The 22,796-nt window shown below is 43.0% G+C and overlaps 1 protein-coding gene and 1 long non-coding RNA gene across 2 annotated transcripts in view; one reads left to right on the forward strand and one right to left on the reverse strand.

Moving 5' to 3' along the window:
- LOC143905847 (uncharacterized) overlaps window positions 1-22,796 on the reverse strand; it is a 122,740-nt gene that overhangs the window by 13,224 nt on the left and 86,720 nt on the right. The gene's annotated exons all lie outside the window — the stretch shown is intronic.
- Window positions 18,220-22,796, forward strand: part of LOC143905846 (uncharacterized) — a 31,456-nt gene continuing 26,879 nt past the window's right edge. Inside the window, exon 1 of the mRNA XM_077421478.1 lies at window positions 18,220-20,589. Coding sequence (XP_077277604.1) covers window positions 20,448-20,589 — 142 coding nt within the window. The 5' untranslated portion in view covers window positions 18,220-20,447. The remainder of the gene's footprint in view (window positions 20,590-22,796) is intronic.

Consider the following 22,796-nt stretch of genomic DNA (forward strand, 5'->3'; position numbering starts at 1 on the left):
GTGAGATTTAGCGAGATTTCGTCGGTCGATCGAACGAGAGCCGGCTAGCTCGTAAAGAATAAAGGTTCGACGTGTCGCGCCGGCTAGAGGACCAAGGAACCTTTGCAAGCTGGACCGGGCGAGGAATGGGCGTGAAAGACAGGGTTGACGGTGGTCGACAACGGCGAGGGGTTGGCGTCGGCATCGGGGGGAGAGGGGGGAGGGGGGAGTAGATGCTTCGGCGGAGCTCGCGGAGAGACGAAGTCCATCGGGAATCGGAGGCCCGGGGCGGAGGAGAAGGTGGTAGGAATGGCTCGTTGAATATTTAAGCTCCGGGAGGAAAGATCTCTCTCTAAAACGTGCATTTTATGAATGATTGAGCGACCCTCCATGGGACCCTCGCAACGTCGCCGGGTATAGCTTTCATGGTTCGGCGAAAGGAGGTCGCAGTCACGATAGAAGACGCCGATGAAAAGACTATAAGTAACTATTTGCCCCTGTACTTGCATGACGCACCTCGCGTTAAAAAATCGTGCGTTTAAAGCTTCGCGATATCGCGCCGGAGTGACGATGACGTCGTAATGTGCCGTGTTTATGGTGCGCGTGTGTAGATTCACTGAAATGTTTTATAATTATATTATATGATTAATTTTTTCTACCTGAGAAATTAATATTACGTACATATATTTTTACAGAATTCCCTGTATTTTTAATTTATTTTATCTCGTTTTACTTTCCGTTAATTACTAAAACATAATTATTTTCTTCGCGTAATGCTCCATTTTTTGCATCAAGATTTAAAGTAAACAGAGTGGTTTTGAGTAACTGGGCTGAGCTATATAGCTTCTCTTTGGTCAAGATAGAAAAAAGTAATATAGGAAATTTTTCTAAGTTTAATGTTTAGCATTCTATATGATTATATTTTCTTCACACTAATGTACTTGCAAAATTTTTTTTTATTTTTTTTTATTTTCTTTTTTTTAAAGAATTATATGCTTTTTTGCAGCGAAAATCGAGTCTTCTCATTATTCTGCGTATAAAAGTTAAGAAAGATAATATCGAAAGGATTTTTTTCTCATAAAACTTTTTAAAACATAATATATTCGCAGGTATACACTGTTAAATCCGTAATTATTAAATTATGCTCAATTTGAGTCATTTTTAACCATTTCTATAGGTTGCCACTGCTTCTACACACTCAATATGTCATTAATTTAATTTAAAAATGTTAATTTAACTAAATAAAGTTAAAATAATATTGTTTTGCGTTAAAATAATAAACATTTAATATACATGGTAATTAAAAGTAACATTTTAACATTATTTAATTCAAATTAAGTATTGGTTTCAATTTCATCCTTCAATATTTAACAGTATATTAATTTCAGAAAATAACTTGAAAAAAACGAATCACAAAAGCATGCAATTAGTGTAATTAGTTTACCTTGACAATGTTACAAAAACCATAAAAAATATTTAAAAATGTGTAGAATGTCAGGTTGGTACATTTGAGCACTTAATGTAATAAAGTAATTTCACGACATAAAATGTGTAATATCTGAGCAAAGTATTGGTCTTTCCGATTATTTTATTCTAATACTTTTATACTCAGGATAAGAAAAATCGATAAAAAGAAGTATACATTAAACAGCTAAAAAGCTACATAATTCCATTTAAAAAAGTTATATCTTGCAAGTGTGTCATCGATGCGTTATTCGAAAAATATATAATCACAGAATGATAGATCATACTAAATCCTCTATCACTTCTCTCTATTTTGACTTGGAATAGAGCTCCCATGCAGCCCATCAGTTACTATATAGAATCACTCTATAACTAATATAAAGCACAGTGTTGTCCGCGAGTAAGAAACGATATTATACGCGCGGCGAAGTTAATTCGGCTCCTGCGCTTCATTCTTATACGGCCTTCGCAAACGTTGATGCGCTAACATCGCGAATATTACCATCACGGTATTAATAATGATGTGTAATATTTGCGGCGTTGCGCAAGAGCTGGAGGTATACGCGCGCGTGTAAGCCGCGCGGCCGCGCTCGACTATTAATTGCATTCGCTCGTTAAATATTCCCCGTTAATTTAAATGCATTAAATACGAATATTACCTTGCCGCCCACTTTGCCGCTCGCCGATGTACATGAAATATTTATATACACAAATTACGCGGCCGATTCCGCAATTAGCCAGCCCAGGAGGATGGCGAGAAGGGGGGAGGGGAGGAAGGGGGGAGCGGACGCGCGCGAACCGTTTTCGGTTTGTTCCCAATCCAACTGCGGATCTGCAAAGGAGAAGACGAGAGACGCCGAGTTGCGGAATGAAACTGCTTTCGCGATCGAGAGAGGGAAGTGCGGGTGTTGATTATCCGAATGGTGTGGGACGGGGGGGGAGGAGGAGGGGGGGGATACATTCAAGGGTCGGGCAAAGTCCTGGCGAAGGACTCGCCAGGAAATTGCTATGCGGGCGGTGGCTTCCGAATGATCGGCAATGGCCACCGCGGCATTTCTAATCGTTATTCCTAAGCGCGACGCGCTACATCGCGCTTCTCCAGTTTCTCGCATCTTCTCCCCCTCCCCCTCGGTCGCGTCGTTCCCGCGCGCTCTCGCGTTCGCCCTTTTTCATCTGTCGCGCGCCTTCTCGCCCGCACGTCCTCGGATAACCGAATGCCGTACGTTCCGCATCCGTACGCGCGATCACGATGGAGCAGACGCGTCTCGATCGCGCCTCAGCATCCGCAAGTATCCGCGTCCTCCTCCCACGCGTGCTTGATTTCATAATCCGCGCGTGTTTTCGAACGCGAACGCGAGCGAATGCGTTGAATTAATCATGAACGAGCGCGCGTAATCGCTCGGACAGTGTCGCGCACTCGTCCCTTTTTTTCCCCGCGTTCACATTCGCGTGTGCCGGCGCTGGGGTGCCCGTAATGGGGTTTGTTAGGAACAAATTTTCGGAAGCTACAAACACAAACGGGAGCTCTTGATGCATAATTAAAGGAATGATGTGTGTACGAAGAGCTAACACGGGTATTTTTAAATTTTTAACTCTCCTTCCCTCTCTCCTTCTTCTCTTCTTCTTCTTCCTCTTCTCGAGAAGAATATTACGTGAAGCATCGCGAGACGGCACGAAATAAATATTACACGCTATTACTCTTTTCATACTTTCTTCCATTTCCCGAAATATGCGAATGAACAAACAACCATTTCACAGAGACTACGCCACGATCGTCATCGGGCTAATGCTAAACATTACGTATAATGGCGCTTTTGTGCGAAATGCAGCTGCATCAAAGCGCATACGTACGGACGATAGTAACTATTATTATTTTCAACATCGTCATCGTCATTATTATTATTATAAATATAAACCACTTCTCCTCTCGGTCTCTCCCTCTCTTTCTCTGACGTTGTATATAGAATTGTAATCAAGCACAGCAAAGAACGGACTTTCATTCATTTCTGATAAGATAATCCATCAGGGCTGTAGACTTGTACGGCGTGTCCGCGTATAGCGCACAGTCGTCGGCCGTTACATAATTTACGAGCACGACCTACCCGATCTCGCGGCATATATACCTACGCACAATTACGGCGGCAGCACTTATCAGATTACGTGCGAGCGTGTAACGCACTTTTTCACGCGACATAAAGTATTTCGTATGTTTCCTGCCACGTTAATGCCGTGCCGACCTTTGACATATTACGAGGTCGCGTTTTGCTTCGCAAATATTACTCCGGATTTGTCGCTGTTTTTTTCAGAATTATTTACGGTATCGTAATTTCGACGAATAAATATAGGTATATGTGTCGTAACGGTATGCTGTATCGCACTTAGATATTTCGTAATTATTCCATTGCGTAATTTGTAGAAAATTGCCGAAATTATTGCGAATATTTTTATGCACAAAGAATTTTACGAAATTTATGAAATTTTCTTTCATAAAAATTGTTTGAGCCTACGATTCTACAAGATCATCAATCTTAATTAGTTTTAGTTGAAATGTTTTGATAAAAGAGGGTAATTTGCAAAAAATATAAAAATAAATTTGTATTTATATGTTATTTGCGAAATTGATCAAATGTTTTATATAAATATCTAACAATTTTTTAATATTATAGAAGAAATGGGAGAGAATGGAGTAGAAAAAAATAATAAATTTCAACAGCACGTATATAATCAAAAAAATACAAATAAATATAATATATATAATTTTTTAAAATAATTATATATACTTAAATAAATTTTCCAAATTTTTGATATATGTGGTACCTATTTCAATAGATCATCAATAGATTAAAATAGATTTTCACCTATTTCAATATTATTAAATTCATCAAATTATTTTACGCAACAACAATCGACAGATAAATTACAAAATTACATTTGATATAAAAAAATTTTGTCGCGACAGGTTTATCCCAGCAGCGGAATAACAGGACGCCGACGCCGCCGAGATGTTGACTTTGTATTTCCCCAACGCTCAGCTTAACAGGCGTGTTCTTACCCTAGGAAAAGAGGGTGTAAAAGTGTAAGGTAAGACGTAAAACGACCCTTGTCACGCAGAGCCGGCAGTTACGTATGATATGACTGACGTGTGCCTTTCGGGCGACGCTTTAACGAGAGGAAGAGAGGCCTTCCGCGGATTATCGCGTGTCCGTGTGCATTATTGCTGCACCGCCGCGCCCCCGTCTGATCCACCCTCACCTTCGTACACCCCGAGCACAGACCGGAGGTACCACCCCTCTGTCACGCCCTTGTCATTAATTTTCATGCCCCGGCAGGACGATGCGTCGCGTTTGTTAGAATTTACGGGGTAACTCGTCCCCTCCAGGACGACGGGGTCGGCGGAACGGTGGCGAGAGGTCGGTCGGCGGCCCCGAGGGAGTCCGGGAACGATTAATTTTTCAAGGTAACACGTGGCGCGATATTTCGGCCTGTATTCGGTCGGCGGTGTCCGCCAAAGTTGATTCTGTCGACAGTATCTCCCGAAATGAGAGTCGCTAAATTTTTCTACTGTCAACCCCGACGCCACTGCTCGCGTTCGTCGCAAACCCTTTTCAGTCAATGCACCTTTCGCCACGAGTTTATTATTTTCGCGTACCGAAAGTAAAATATAGCGTCATTAAAAGCTTACACAATGATGACATCTATATTAATCTCTCGTTTAGATATTTCATTTACTACCTGGCAAAGAATTATATTGCGAAAGAAAAACGTTAGAGATCGAAGATATTATACATCTCTATTTATACATAAATCTGTATTTTAATTAAATATTTTAATTAAACGTCGATTCACGATGTTGTTAAAGCTATTGCGTCGCTGATTTACTTTCGCGAGCAGTCGAGGATACCTCGATACCGAGGCAAGAAAACGAGCGGCGGATAGGTCCTTCGGGCAGCGGCAAAACAACAACAACAACAACGAGTTGTTACGATTGGCATACGAAATAGCAAGCAGTTCAATTTAGTCGAGCGGTACTGTCTTCGCGACGATCGTTACTTTTGGAACAGGAGTATCATATCGTCGCGAGGGAGGACCAAATTCCTGGCGGCGATATCGATGCGGCCGGTTTATCAGTATATGCAGGCAACGAAACCGAAGACGCTCCTCCGTTTTGCCCGTGCCTTATTCTCTCCCTGTGATACGATCTCTCCTCCCCCCCCCTCGTTTTCCCTCTCCCCATTCTCTCATCCGAGCACAGGCTGAGTTTAAAATTTCCCGCGGGATGCTCGGGATGCGACAGGGGGATGATAAAGCGGGGGGATAGATGGATAGACCGATGACGGGCAAGGGTGACAAAAAACATAGAACTTCGGGCTACGTGCGCGAATTGCGAAAAAGGGGGAGGGAGGGAGAGAGAGGGACTCATCGTGGCTGTCGCGGATTTTATTCACCGTACAGAATTTTCCGCTTGTCGGGATAATTTCATATCGGCTGAGCATCGTTATTGGCGTTTATGTGTCGTAAGAACGAAACGGCGATATACACGACTGCGGTGCACAGCGAGACAATGCAGAGGACACGCCACGCGAAAGGACAATTTGCATCCAGCAAACGACTACGAGCGGAAAATAATAATTGCCGAAAGTAATAAATCCTTTGATTGCAATCGCATGAAACAGAAAGTCGATGGCCGGGCCCGTGGGGCGATCGGGAAAAAGTGTCATCCCCATTTGTTCGTTCATAGAGATGTATAATCAATTAAGAAGGGAATGAGAATAAAGAGTGTGGTGACCTGGACAATCAATAGGGATATAATAAAAGAAAAGAAACGACGGCTCGGGCGAGGGCCAATAATATTTATTGATAACGTTTCAATGAGGCGGCATAAAAACCCCTTTTGAAATAAAATACATGAGCGCCGGTTACTTTATACACTTGGTTTTATCTCTTCGAGCAATTAATTTCGGACAATGAAACAGGAGAACGCCATTTTTTCCCGGAAGTTTTGCCGCCGTGAATATTCTCCGCGTTTCGAAAAAGTTCGCTAACTCAATCACAGAATAACCACGTAACTCCGGCGGAGAGGGTAGTTTTCGGAAATCGGGTTTATCCCGGGACTTGGCGGCGGGATAGAAAAAATTTGTTGAACTGTGCGACCGGAAAAGAGAGTTTTCCAAGCTAGACGGCAGAGATTCGATTACAGGTTTTGTCCTAGTCCCAGACTCGATCGGTTCGGGTTCTCCGCTTCGCAGTTTTGCCTTCAGTCGCAGTATCCTGCGACATTGGTCTCCTTGCGCCGCAGGACAAACGCACGCCAGACGTAAGCGGGCTCGCCGAGGAAGGGCGAATTATCGTGATTGGCCGCGGAGATTTTTCGTTCGACGGACGAAATGACGTTAAAGACCGCAATTGCGGAATAAAGAGGTATAGTAATTGCGGCTAACGCGATTAGGCATAAATTATGCTGTATTACTCTTTAGTACGCTTATTAAACAAATCAAAAGATTGCTTGGGTAACTTAACTTTCTATTAAATTTTCACTTGATAGGAAAAAATTAATTCCAATTTTGTTATTCACTGCCAAGCAGAATAAAAAATGTATACCCTCAGGCCAAGGCTATTTTTTTTGCTGTATTTTATTGCCGATTTTTACAGTATTTATACTTTTCTATTTATCCTTTTTGTTTCTCTTTCCTTACAGCTTTTGATTACTCGGTGTACCATTTACGATACACTTTTTTTAAGAGTTTGGGATAGGCACTTTCTATGTGTCTCCAACTGGGACTTCCAACTTTTTAACACACATCTTTTTATATACCTTTTCCTTTGTTTTTTATCACTTTGTTAACTCTTCTAATAAACTTATAAACTGCTCTCATTGCTTTCATATTGATTTCTTTAACTCATTCTCATATGTCTATTTCTCTTCTTACTGCTCCTTAATCAGTTCATCCAGCATATACACCTAGCCTGTGTGGTTAAGTTCTATAAGGTGTATCGTGAATGATACACGGCAATGAGAGTGTTAAATAAAAATAATGTTCATAATATGAAAAATATTATGTAGAAGAAATTTTACTGCGCATTGTGGCGATTATATTTCTATGCTTTTGTGTCTTTTTCAGTCAGTTCAGTTATAATAGTTGTTTGAAACTCATGACGGGAGGATACGGGCTGCCATAATTTCCTGTACGTCGGTTATACGTGCAACAACATGCGTCGTCAATGCAAAGCAGCCTGAAACTAATATAATTTAAAAAAAATGAGATCTGTATGACGTGTACGCGTTCGCAAATGTTTAAAAAAGCATATGTAAACGAATGTCCTCACAAGAGAGAGAGAGGGGGGGGTAAGAGAGAGAGAACAGAGGTGATCGGCAAATAGCGACCGTGAATAACAGGGGAAAAAAAAGAAAAGATTCGGATCGGAAGAAAGAATGAATATTCGTCTATTTATTTTACGGTCCATATCATGTAATTTGATTCTGTCGAGTCCCGCAGAGAGCTTTGTTCCTCCAGGCACGCTTCTTGCCGTTCAGCCGCATCGCTCCCGGTCGTATTCCAAATTTTTACAGCTCTTTTTCCCGACGGGATATCATTATATTTTCACCCCGTCTCGTCTACTCCGTTTTCGCGGACAGACAGCGGACCAATGAAATGCTAAACAGAATCCAAAAAGCACGTGGAGACTGATTTATACGATTCGACAAAAAGTTTCTAAAAGATTGCTAGAAATGTCGAGGTTACTAGCGTCTAAATAAATTTTTACACCAACTAGAATATTAATGTTAAACTTTTCAAAAGCGAATTTTTGGGAAAACTGACGGAAAATAATAGATTACATTGATACATGGTCCAATTGGTCATATCGACATTTTCTCTGAAAACAGTAAAAACATTTTTCTCTTGTTATTTCTATAATTTATATTTTTATTGATGTATCGATGTTTCAGATAAACGAAAAAACAGCGCGTTTAATTTTACAGAAATATTTTCACTTCAAAGCGTTCTCATCATCAGTAAATATTATTGATATACTTGCCACAAGTTTTTTATTTCATTTACTTCTTGTTTTTTTCCAAGTTATATATTTTACCTTTGTAACTGGTTATATATTAAACAAACGAGTATAATTAATTAGACGCACGGTTTTCATTACGTCGAATTCGTTCAGGCAGTTAATAGTCGCGACAATATATCGCGAGCGGACGTAGTATATATCGCACTATTCGGAAAACGAAAAAGTCGACTGGCGTCGCGAGCGAAATTACGGTCTCGAATTCTGAAAGACCGCCGTCGCGTCGTCGCCTTTCGTCAGCTTGTCTCAGCGCGGTTACACAAGACTGAGGTTCTGCGAAGGTTGCAAGAAGGAGATTGCTGTGCCAGGGTGGCTGCAGCAGCAGTAATCGGTAGTAGAAACGAGTAGGCGAAGCCCCGGCGCGGCGTGGCGCAGCCGGCTGGCTGGCTGGCTGCTGACTATACCGGGACTTGCGACCTATCGTTTATTAATTAACCGGCTTAATTAATAATTCAATAACCGCTATCACCGAACCGCCTCTCTCCTGCCACCGTCCCATCTCGCGCCGCGCCACGTCGCTATTTTCCACCACCGTCGAAACCCCTCCTCGCCCTCGCTCAGACACGGTATACGCACGTTGCGTTGCGTACGAAGCTTGCCGAATCCGGCGAGCCAGCCTCCGCAAACCCACAGTGTATATTGTTTAGCTTCGTACACACGCGTGAGCGGAACACCGAAGCGCATGCACGTATATACAGCGCAGCGGCTGTGTTCACAGGGTGTCCCGGAACCACACCCTCGCAACCTAACAACGGGCTCCTCCGATCAATCTGGCGCTTCCTCGGCAAAAATCAAAAGCCGATAACGTCTCTTCTAAGTAATTTGCAGTAATTAATCAAAATTCTATCGATTCTACAAAATCCAATATGTATATATAAGGCCTCAATTCCCTTCCCAGCGCGTTTCGCGAGACTTTTCGGATTTTCAATCGCGCTAATGAAATCGAGCCAAGAATCCGTATATGAAAACGAATGGACGGTGCGCGCGCGACATACCCGGTACATGTCGCACGACGACGTGTTCAATGTACACGGGGTGTTCATACACGTGCACGTCGGAGGTAGGTATATATACGTTGACCGTTGTACGTGCAACACACGTGCCGTGCACACGCGGGCGCGGGTATATGGGCGAGTGGCGCGAGGGGCACGTTCACGCTCGAGCGGGGTGCCGCGACACGTGGCTGGTGTAAACGCCGAACGCGGGGATGCCGGTCGCCCTGTGTAAACGTGTAAATGTGTATAATATAACACCCCGCAGGCCGCGCAGCCAAACCACTTTGTCGTTCAAATAACATTTTAGCGGAAGCGCCGCCATTACTCCGCCGCCACCCCGTGTAGATCGACGCGAATTTTTCAAACAAACGAAAATGGAGGGCTTAGAGACTCCTGAGGGATAGACTCCACCGCGGGTATCGGGAGAAGGAAGAAGGGAAAAAAAGAAGAAACGTAAAACACCTTATTGAATTAAGGTAGGCGTTTCGCTACGTGCTAGTCATGTGACTGTTTGTAGGTTTTCACGTTCAGAAATATATTTCAGGCAATTTTTGCTAAGGGAAAAATAATTTTATGAATTAGGGTGTAAAATTTCATACGTGACAAAGTATGTTATATACTTTTTCCAAATTATGTGATTTTTTTTATTTGACTCCGTTTTGATCAGCTGATCATGCGAGTCGTCGAGAAAGGTTATACAAGTGAGAAAAATACTTTTCGATTGAATTTTGACAATTACTGAGAAAGGGTTTCAAAACGCATGACAGGGGTGTCAATCATTATCCACTTCGGCTAAGAAAGACGAGCCCCGCCATAACCTGCAACTACAGTGATTAGCCAACGGCGTTGCCAAGTCTTCCCAACCTCACCTCGACCAAAAAATGTCTGCTCGATTACCGCATTTTCACTAAAATAAACCGCGATAGAGCCTTCTTTTTCTGGCCGTCTGTATGAAGTAATGCAAAATTTGTGATTTTCGAGATCGATTTTCTAGAGTAAATAGTCGGTAAGGAGCCACAGAAAAAATCGCCTGCAAAACTGATCATATAATTTGATATAAAATCCAAAATCGAAAACTTTATCTAATACATGCCCTGACGAGACGACTACCTTAAATCGCATCTCCATCGCTGGGAAAATATTAAAACGTCAAGAATCACTCTGAAGTCTGAAGATATAAAATATGAGGAACGCTCGTTAAAAAAGTGTAGATAATAATATGTATAATTCATAAAATGTAAACGTATATAACGATCGCGCGTTACAGTAACGCGAGAATTACAAAATAATAAAAATAAAACGATATTTTATTTACATACGAAATTATATTATATATATCGCCGCGTAAAATATTATGGAATATCGCGTGTATATTATATAATGTAAATAATCGTGGTAAAATTTGCAAGGAGAGCTAGTGCGGCTCTCGTCGAGCGCACGGCGACTCCACGCGCGGTTATTCCGTTCTAATATCGGGTTTTTACAGCTGGACGGTTTGTAGTCCCGGGCTTTCGGCGCGGGTGGGAAATAAATGCGGGCGAGATACACGCTTTTCCAGAGAGAGATACACGCGCGCGTGCGGCCATTATCCGGGAGATACCTACGCGATAATAAAAAAGGCGATTGGTCGCCATTCGATTTCGGCGTTTTAAACTTCGGAATGGCCGAAGTCCGGTGCGCATCGAACGAGACGGCCGAAAAAAAAAAGAAAAAAGAATCGTCCCGGAATCACGTCGTTTCGACGAGCATCCGTCGCGCGCGTTCCGGTCAATGAATTCCCTTAATTTAATGCGGGACCCGCGCGTTAACATAAAGATTCACGTGTTACGGCGACGTGATCGCGCGCGCGGACTTCGCGTGTAATTCGCCAGTTTGCGTTATTAACGCGATTCCCGAGGGTTAAACATAGAGATGCGAAATTTGTGGAAATTAGAAACGTGCGGAATAACAAGTGCCCGGGGTTCGATACGGAGAAATTATTATTACGCTTTGCATCGCGTACTAGATTTCACGATGTCGGATTATACAATAAACAAATAACTTTTCAATGCTGATGATGCTGAGAGAGAGAGAGAGAAAGAGAGAGAGAGAGAGAGAGAGAGAGAGAGAGAGAGAGAGAGAGAGAGAGAGAGAGAGAGAGAGGAGTGATAGAATTCATGGTGAAATCGCGTACCGGCTTTGCATCAGCGGGACGTTTGACACGCGTTATTCCCGATTTATGTTATTAGCGCGCTCCCGCGAGATATCGTGTAAAACCAGATTCTCGTAAATTGAACTTGTATACAAAAAAGAAATATATAATTACCCATATTTTATAAGAAGATAAAAGACAAATAATCATAATCGGGTTTGATTAAATTCTGCTACGCTGAATTTCGCGAACGCGTTTAACAGGGCGGAGAGAAAATTGTGTAGCAAACTTATTCCCGTTTAGAAGTCCAACTTTGCAGTTTTGGAAGATACTCAAATCCTACCTGCAATGGAAACGCCGTCGTAAAGGTCACCGTTAGCAATTTGCATCTCAATTTGCGAAGTTGCCGGCGAAATTTTCGTCGTTTTCAATTCGCATCGCTCAGAGGGCCATGCTCCGGTGTAAGCGGGCGAAATTTTGAGGGAACGAAAAATTAATCCAATGGATTTTGCATGGGAAATTTTCCCATTATCCGCGGGTCAAATGGTTGTTGAAATAATCAAACGCGATCTCGATGCTCCTAATCATTAAAAAAATTATATAAATTATATAGTCCGCTACGTTCTCACTGCTGCATCCGATATCAAGCGACGCGGTAGCGTCGCGACGCCAATTAAGTACATAAAGAGAGAGCTAGCGGACGACGCTACCAAGTAGCTTATCCGGAGTTTTCAGGCCGATCGATTTTCCGAAATCAAATATCTCGAGAAAGAAAACTGCGATCTAAAATCTGACGACCAGTTTTCTAATATAACATTGATACGAGCTTTCGATTGGGACCAATCTGATTAAGAACCATAGTGTAGACATATATATGTTCAATAATGTTTAGTTTTTAAAAACTAATAGGATTCTTAACATTTATAGTGAAGGTCAATTTATTTATTTGGGCACGCCAAGTTTTTGAGTCTCGATGTTAAGTTTTTCCTTAACTTCTCATCTGGATATTTCAGCATTTATTATTAATATACATGCAGAGAACCAACGAATTAATATAACAAAGTGTAAATGAGAGCTAAGTACTTCTTACTTAATATATAGATAGCAGTACTAAAAATTGTAATTCAGATTATAACATTGATACTATATATTATGTACTTGATGGTTAATTGCATTGATCTCACGCCTATTTTTGATAAACGAAGTTAATTTTAGATATCTATTTTTCCCCAAAATCTACATATAAACGTTTTGATTTGTTACGTATGTACTTAGCGTATTCTTTTCTTTTGTATTTTATGTTATCGCGAAATTATAAATGTACAAAGGCCGGTGGAAAGCAGAATGGCCCAGGGCGTAAAACCGTGCGAAACCCGTCTCTGACGTAGACGCCGCATTTTTCGTTTATTTTTTAGCGTTCGCGTCAATAATACCGTGCGTACACACACGCGATGGAAAGCGCGCGGACAGTCGTACCTCGCGGAAAAATAATTCGCGCGAAGGTAACGCAGATTGATCTCTCCCGCGTGGTCCATTAGTTCGGGTTACAGGGCTTTTCAAATTAGACGGGAATACGCCACCTCCACCTAGAAGCAGGCAAAGCGAAGGGTACAGCGATGGCGCACTCACGTGTCCTCGCGTGTGATATGGAGTAGTTCGTATCTCACGCATCGATCTTTCATGAGTATAAACGTCAGCGCGTAAATGCGGATGTATCTATAGAATGTCCGAAAACCTACCGGATGTCCCTGTCCCTTTAGCCACAAACTCGAAATATAGGTATAAGATATAACATTAGCAATCATTTAGCAATCATTTCGCAAAGAAATTTTCATGCAATATCCTTTGACACTGCAGTTTGTGCAATTTATTTCATTTGAAAATTGCAGCGCAGATTACATATATCTAAAAGAAAAAAGATAAACCACTTTTAATTTACTAATTTTCACATCTGGTATGATGTATCGGTTGAAAGGCCGTCACTACATAGCCGGCTTCCATGGAATGGAGGCGAGAGAGCGGATTAGGCTCGGGGGCAGAGACCTCGCATCGGGCTCGAATTTGAAGGCGCCTGCCAGGCAGGAGCAACCACCACAGCCACCAGGGTTGGGTTGGCTGCCGTATAAACGAGGGGTGAGATCGGTGAGATGAGTCTCGGAGACGAATGGGTTCGCTCAGGATGTTAAGACCGGCTCGGACGCCACGACACCGCCCTTCCCCTCGCCGCGCTGAGCGCCGTAGTCGAGATGATCACAATCGGACGGTGCTGTTTCGCGCGCGCGCGAAAGACGGTTCCCTAAAACCACCGGAAAGGCAGTTGTCTCGACACCCGGGACGCCGGGAAGAAAAATATACCGGATGCGAGAGATAACGCGTCGCGGGATTAAGCCGGCTCCGGACACAAATCCGGAATGAGCCGTTTATGTGACGGATTCCTACCGCGACGAGACGGCTTGAAGTTTAATATATGTAACCCTAAATCCAAATCCCGATACTACGCTCGACAGCGGGTTTCCCGTTTACAATGATCTGGATCTTCTTCGAGACTAAATAGAATGAATTTTAACGAATTTATGTTTAATTTGGAACGTAACTGAGACGTAGAATGCGAGCTTAACGAGTTTAATTAGGGATATATTTGACGTAAAGAGCGAAATAAGAAAGAAAGAGTGCATTAAAGTTTACAGGTGACAAAAGAATTGGTCATTTAACGTCTCGGTGAGAATGTAATTGGACGAACAAAGAATTGTGCGAGACAGACCGCACACATAAGCGGTCTGTATAAATATAACGTCCGTTACGGGGATAATTGAACAGATCTATCTCTTAGGTTTTTTCTGAGCAATCGAACGAACAAAATCGATAAGCGCGCGATAAACAAGCCGAGAGCAACTGCTCTGCGAAATCGCATTAATCTGCCTTCGGTCGCTCGCTCGCGCGATTCTCGTATTCCAATTTGTCAACAAAACGTATATACAGCGGAAATTGCGGTTGGGTTAAAAATTTTCGAATGAGCGAAAGCAGATGTGCGGCTTGCGCGCGCATTTTGCCGCCGATTATTCTCGCATTTCACGTTATTATTTATCGCAGCTAATTGAATACGTACGTAGTGTACAAATTGTATTATACATTTAAACAATCGATACATAACAGTCTGCGATTTTCGCACTCTCTTCTCGATTTTTAGAGAGACGCGATAACGGCAGACAGATTTTGATGCACGTAAGCGAATATTTATTTTATCAATAACCTGACAAATTAGCACACACGAAGGGGAATAATATTATTATATGTCTCGCACAAGAAAATTAATTATCTGATTCGTTCAAAATGAGATTAAGCCGCGCAAAATTGAAGCGCGCGGACGCGCGGTAGTGGGAAGACAAAAGCGCGTCACGATCTATTTAGCATATAGTTACGAAAGATTCATCATTATTGTTGCAAAGTTACCAAAGCCGTGAAATCGCGCAACGCGTGCTTGACGGGGCATGTAATTAGTATGTTAATTCATTCACCAACAACTCGTATCCAGGATCTCTCGGCATCCTACGCCGGGATGCGCGGCGTGTATTATGCAACGGATAATTCTCTCAGCTGTCATTTTCGCGGGACAGGGCGATCATTTGAATGTATGCAAACGCCCGCGCCCCCCGAACACTTCTATTCTGCGCGCGAGATCCGGGCCGGGGGCTTCTCTCTCGCGAAAAGGGATGAGAGAATGTAAATCGAATATCGGCATCGATCCACCTCGACAAATCGCGGCGACGCGGCGGCGGCGGCGGCGGCGGCGGCGGCGGCGGCGGCGGCGGCGGCGGCGGCGGCGGCGTCCCAAACCGGATGATCGGCGGTAGAAACGACCGCACGACAGTTCATCGAAGTGACACAAGTACGACAGGCGCGGACGGTCGTTTCAACTTTAAACCGTCGTCGGTTTAGCGATGAGCGATCGTCCGATCGTGTGTCGACTTCAAGGTTTTCGCTGTTTATCGCCCGGCGAGCCATCACCGACGCACGGCGCGGCGTGGCGCGTCGGACGAATATTTCTGCCGCTCGGCATTGGGATCACGTTGACGGTGCGTCGGCGTTTTAATTAATCGATCGCGCGCAATTAATTCATCGGCGCAATCGACGGCAGTTCGCCCACCGTGCGGGCCATAATAATAGGCTGGCGAAAGAGGGAGAGAGAGAGAGAGAGAGAGAGAGAGAGAGAGAGAGAAGCGGAGTGGCGTTGTGTTTCACGGGACGAGCGATGTCGCCGCTCCCCGTCTACGTGGCCCGGGCCCTTCTTATTTAAACTAATTGATTTATTACGCAGCCCGCTGCTACGAGAGAGCGCCTTTCTTTAATAAATCCCCTCATTGGGCCCGGGGAATAAGGGACGACGCCATCGCGAAAACTTATGCAAGCGGCGTCTAGACGCGCCGCGCTCTAACGGAGACAATGAATATATTTAACAAATTAAAACAGATCGTGACGGTCGTCCGGATGCACGGTGTCTCAAGCATTGTGTGTTTGCATATATTCTCTTTTTTCTTTTGTCTCTCGCTATAAATTAATTTCGATAAAAAAATTGATGTTATATTTCACTTTTATTTCAACATTATTAATTATGACTTAAATGTATATACAATCATTAAAAAATTATCTTTTTAAAAGAAAGATAAAAATAATCTTTAAGTACACGCGCCAGTATGAAAAGCTGTTATATATTGAAAAACTGTAAAAAATTGTTTTAAGAATTGAAATGAAAAGGGCCAATAACCGAGCAACAATAGTTGTGAAATAATTAACTTATTTTTGCTGTTTGCATATACAACATATAAATTGGTACATTTTGACTTCACCGAGTCTTCTACAGCCGTATATAACATAATAAAATGTTTAAAGACGGTAATATATTGACGTATCATTATAGAGATCAGATTGAAATAAGTCAAACGTTGAATATTTTTCTCTGCTTACTTTTATATAGTTTGTTTCAACGGTTGACTTATTTCAATCTGTTCTCTATATGATACGTCAATATTAATTACCGTCTTTAAATGTTTTATTATGTTATGGCTGAAGAAATCTCGATGAAATGTAAAACATACCAATTTATATTGTATTTGCAAATTAATAAGTTAATTATTTAACATCTATTGTTGCTCGGTCATTAGCTCTTTTCATTTCAATTTTTTATACATACAAGCCGTGTTCATTCTTTTGTTTCAATATATCTAATCAAAAATGTAAAGTATAATTGTGCATCGCAACATAAATGCTGTTGGTTTCCGTAAAAAAATGTTCAAATAAATAATTTGTAATGCTGTTTAACATTTCACAATTTTAAAAATGTTAAAAATTTTTTTCAAAAAGTGTTGAAATAAGAAAATTGTGCTAAATGAAAGAGGAAATATGATGAACGTTTTAAAAGAGAGATTATAAGTATACATTTTTAAACTCACCCCAAGAGATAATAGAAGTTATTTTAATGTATATAATATTTAATATTAAGATAAAAAATATTTAAAGCAAAAAATTTGACGCGCTGCTAGATCTCGGGATATAATAAGATAACAAAAACGCATAAAATTTTTAATTTAGACCTAAAAATGACACACGTATCATACATGTTTATCATATTTATTCATTTATTTCAGCCGTACTTGGTCTAGAGCAGCGCCAAGTTTCTTGCATTGAGTCTTTTTTTTCATTTTAATTAATTAATATTATATATATGTATATATATATATATATATATATATATATATATATTTAAATATCTTTTCAATTATCTAATAATTCATAAGACTTTCGTAATATCTCCGAAAATTTGCAACTGTTCAACGACTGTCGTTCTTTAACAATTGTTACGTATAAATCAGTATATCGAGTGCTTAATTGTGCTCAATTAAAAAGCTGTGAAGAATGAGTTTTAAATTAGTTGAGCGTAGGGCCTCGAAAAAGAGAGGAGCAGCAGCCTCGTAAATCCGCGTAGCCTCGTAAATCCATCGTTCCGTTCTGACAGACATCGTTCCACATCTTTCTGACACGCCATACGTGGCCAAAGGGTTAAGCTTGTCTCAACGAAGATAGAGAGATATAGCTTCCGATGTGGCAAGCCGATTTGCCATGTCGAACAAAGGCGAGTCAAGTCGAAGAAAGTCGCTAAAAGGATCTAGCGGCGTGTTCTCGGGATAGGCGAGGGTCCGCCGAATAGGTCGCCCTTCGGTCGAGTTTATTACCCGAATTAATTGGTTTATGGATCGCCCCACTCTGACGGCAGCACCACGTGCGGTTATATATGATGGTGGTGCTGTCAAGAGAGGGAGAGACCATCAAGGAGAAAACGAAGGAAGAGGAGTTCGACAAATGGGAGCGAGAGAAAATGATTTGAAAATGCAGTAAATGGGGGGATCATGCGTGAGACGGATGGCCGTAGAAGGGGGGGAGGCGAGAGGGGGGCACAACAAAGGGAAAAGGAGAAAATAAGCAAAAGGAGGAAGAGGAGAGAAGGGAATCATGATCCGGAGAGTGGTGGTAGAGCATGCGCGGGTGGGAGTGGCACCTTATTCGTTGTACCGCTCCCGCCAAGGGTTTCTGTCAACTACGAACTGCCGATGGTAAAGGTTCTCGGGGTAACCTGTAACAACGGAGCCGGGTCGCTCGTTGCCGCGAAACCACGGTATCGCACGCATGTTTCGCGGAAACTGACTTCCTCTCAAATGTGGCGCGGAGAAGAGTGACGCTCGCTGAACGTCTCGTGACTCCTTTTTTTCTTTGTTAACTTAAAAAAAAAACAATTATAAAAAAACGTGCATTAACCGTGATATGTAACTTTCGCGGGATTGTTCATTAAGCCGAGAGATTCGATTGCAATCGCCGGCGAAATCGGTGAGGCGTGTGTTCGAGAGTGGATAGTGCGTTCACGAGGATACGCGTGGGGAACCATTGATGAAAAAGGATACAGTGACGACTGACGAACCTGAGAAATATGTGAATTAGAACGATAATCCATGCAAGAAGTCGCGTACTTCGCGACAAGTGTACATCGCGGCGGGAGAAAATAAAAAGGTGCCGACAATCGCGATTGTGCAGCACGTGGCCAGAGAACGAAAGTATCACGTGAGTGCATCGACGTGTTTCGCGTCCGGGACTCGAGATTCGGGATTCCGCGAGAATTTGCAAACGTGTCGGGGGGAATTTTTTTCCGATCCGCGGAGAAAAAGGGATCGCAGCGGTGGAAAAAATCGCGAGGAATTCATTGAGCTGCGAAATAAACGCGAACAAAAATTCACGCTCACTGATCACTGACGATTTGTCCTCCCCCCCTCTCGTCACGCGACAGAGAAATAACGGAAAGAAGATAAAAGAGAATCCGGAGGACGCGAGAGTGATCCGGCCGATAGCCGGATGAAATTTACAACAAGGTATTTCGCGCCGCTCTACCGCGAAGGCTTTCGCTTTGACATTACTAACGAACCGCGGTCGACGGAGACGCCGGTTAATCAACGATGAGGAGTCACCGGTGAGAAAGAGAAAGAGAGACAGAGAGAGAGAGAGCGAAACTTGTTCGTTTCCATTTCGAGCACACTCATCCGATGCGAAGCCTGGACTTCTCGAGACGCATCGACGTTCATTCCGCGCGTTAATTAGCGAGGCTCGGAGGGAGCGGCGTTAATGCGCGCGTTTGCGAATAAGGAGGGTCGTTTCGCAGCGCGAACGAGGGAACGAGGGACCAGCGTCGTGAGGGAGTGATATCCGTTTGACGGGGAAATATATACGTGTGCTCGGTAGCGCGGCGCGCACCTGGGCAACGTCGAGCGTGCAAAAAAGAAGAGAGAGAAGAAAAAAAAAGAGAAAACGGAAGAGACGCCGAGCCTTCGCGTAAAAAGTCCGCGAAAGCGCCCGAGGGAAGTTGCGGGAGACGAAAAACATTACGGGACAACGTTTACGGCGGAAATAAGCGCGCCCCCGCCGTCTAACAACTGACGATAAAAGGAGGATCGTTAAGCCCGAGAAGACCTCTGCGGAATGACCGAAGTAAGCCGGAGTAATAGCGAAACTACTTTCGCGCGGATGTACGACGGCTAAGGTGCGCTTATTGCCCGGTGTGGCTTCGACGAAAAAACACGGTGTCGAGAAACGTTTCTGCTCGCGTGGAATCGAGAAAATTTCCAGGTTGAACAAATAAACCACGGAAACGTGATAATTCAATTTTGATTTAATTCGCAAGTGGTTACTTCTATCCTTACGATCTTCCGAAAGAGCCAGAGATTAGAAAAACGACATCGGGACGCGGAGGTAAATCACGACGGGAATAACGTCGAGAAATTCCAAGCGTTCCATTAAATCCGAACGCAGGGTCGAATTTTTTTCGAGCGCGCGTGATTGGTATTCCGGTTCTTCTTAAAAAGCAACGAGAAGAATCTTCTGGCGAGAATCGAAAAGCGTGCAGGGAGAGACGTCGAGGACGAGGACAAATCGGCGGCGAACGCGCAGGAATTCCGCTTTCCGGTTACGATCGAAATCAACATTCAAATGCGGACGGCGATCGACTGTTTCTAAAGCATCGAATATCGATGCCGACGATCTTCCATCGGAAGCGAGGAACGCGTGGCGTCGTCGAATCCGCTGAAGAACGAGGAAGAGCGCGTTCGTTAATGCGAGTCCGCGGCAGACTCGATTAAGCGGAAATTCCCGGACGGCGCAAATTCTGCGGTATAACTCTCATTCTTTTTCTCGACAAACGGTACAAACGGCCGCGATTATCCTCCCCCCATCTGACCTCTGGCCCCACCCCGCGCGCAAATGTCAAGTGAACGATGAAGTACTCGAGGGTGCAGACGGGGAAGAAGTGGAGCGCCACTTTGCTCGGCGACGAATCGTGCTCCAGGTGCGGCAAGTGTCTGACTAAAATGCAGCTCGTACTACTGTCAGCGCTATTCTGCTCTACTCTGACGACAGGTAAGGCAGCTTTAATCTCGCCAGGGCATCTCTCTTTCTCCCCTCTCCTCCCGTCTCCCTCCTCGTTGCATAATTTATTTTTTTTTCTCGCTATTTTAAGACCGACTGCGATTTACATGCTGCCCTTTGATCGCAGCGTATTTTTAATCCTCCCGAGTGAGATTTTCTGAATTTTTTGAAATATATATAAATCCGACTGTGTCGCAGCACCCTCGAGATCTCACTTTTAAATTATACAACGAGGAGTTTCGAATAGCTGCGGAACACAGCTTCCTTTTCCGTACCGATATAAACGTCACGATGATGACATTTACGCGATCGAAAAGAGCGAGTAAGATTTATCTACGGCAGAGCTGCGCGCAATTAGCATAATGAATAATTGTGCCGCGCGCCCGTGATACGTCATTCCATGCACCGATAAGTGCTTAATAGGTAAATTAACGGTGACAAAGTGACGCAATTAATCCGGTAACTAGTTATTAAAGTCATCGCGGATACGCCACGCACACCCCATCGCTATTATAGCGGTAAACCTCGTTTTACCGTAGGCTGAAAAGAGATTGGGATCATAAATATTCAGCGACGTTTAAAGCGAACGCCCGGCGGGAAATTTTCACTTTGAACGATATACAATGAAATACATTGTACATGTGCATATTTACGCCTCTGTGTAAATGATACATATATCATACTATTATATACAACCCGACTGTTTGTCTGTCCGTCCGTCTGTCCGCGAACTACTCATTCGTTAGTGGACCGAATTTTTACCAAGAGTACATGAAACAGGGGTAGAATTTCCTGGGGAGTGCCATGATGTGTATAGTTTTTCGTTACCGATTTTCTGGAAACCGGTTTTTTAATTTTTCCAATTTTTCGGGAAATAATTGATTGAATCTCAAAGAATTATACATGAATTAGGGGTAGAATTTCCCGGGGAGTGCTATAAAGTGTACTATTTTTTGTTACCGATCTTTTTGGAAACCGGTTCCAAATGACCGAATCTCAAAGAATTGTAGTACATAAAGTAGAGGTTCAATTTCCAGGAGTGTGCTATAAAGTATATAATTTTTCGTTACCGATCTTTTTGGAAACTGGTATCAGAAGTTTGACGAATTTTTCGGGAAATAGTTAATCAAATTTTAAAGAACTGTATATAAAAACAGGGGTAGAATTTTTCAGGGAGTGCTATAAACTATATAGTTTTTTGTTACCGATCTTTTTGGGAACTGGTATCTTTTTGGAAATCGGTTACGAAATTTTCCAGAGAAAGAGAGAGAGAGAGAGAGAGAGAGAGAGAGAGAGAGAGAGAGAGAGAGAGAGAGAGAGAGAGAGAGAGAAAGGAAGAGAGAGGGAGAAAGAAAAAAAAAGAGAGAGACTATTTGCGTGTTTTATTCCATATGTCCTCCGGGGCAAAGCCCGCGTATAACCAGCTAGTATATATATATACGCGATGACACATATACCAACATTCATATTTATATATTATATGTATGCGTATATATATATATATATATATATATATATATATATATATCAGGATCGCGTAAACGAAAGACGAGCAATTTAACAAGAACTCGGTGTCGTCCCGCGTAACGCGACAAACTTAGCGTAACCGATGTAACTCACGTGCAAAGCGACTCGGGCTCGTAACACCGCAAATTCAGTATACTATTACACATTCCATCCGGGCGACTGAAATTGTCGCAGATATATATACCGCAGATTGCTTACCGGTAATTAAGTTGTATTTAATAATATGCAGCGGACAATTATTATACGGACATTAACCGTTATTGCTTTGTGCCGCGCTCTGCGCTATTCATAACGTTAATGCGAAATGATTTTATGTTGAGCCATAAATTTTCGTTAAATCTACACACACACACACACACACACACACACACACACACACACACGCACACGCACACGCACACGCACACGCACACGCACACGCACACGCACACGCACACGCACACGCACACGCACACGCACACGCACACGCACACGCACACGCACACGCACACGCACACGCACGCACGCACGCGCACGCACGCACGCACGCACGCACGCACGCACGCACACACACACACACACACACACACACACACACACACACACACACACACACACACACACACACACACACACACACACACACACACACACACACACACACACACACACACACACACACACACACACAC

Source organism: Temnothorax americanus, unplaced genomic scaffold (assembly GCF_048541705.1).
Source record: "Temnothorax americanus isolate GAGA-0224 unplaced genomic scaffold, ASM4854170v1 Scaffold68, whole genome shotgun sequence".
In the NCBI taxonomy this organism is placed as follows: domain Eukaryota; kingdom Metazoa; phylum Arthropoda; class Insecta; order Hymenoptera; family Formicidae; genus Temnothorax; species Temnothorax americanus.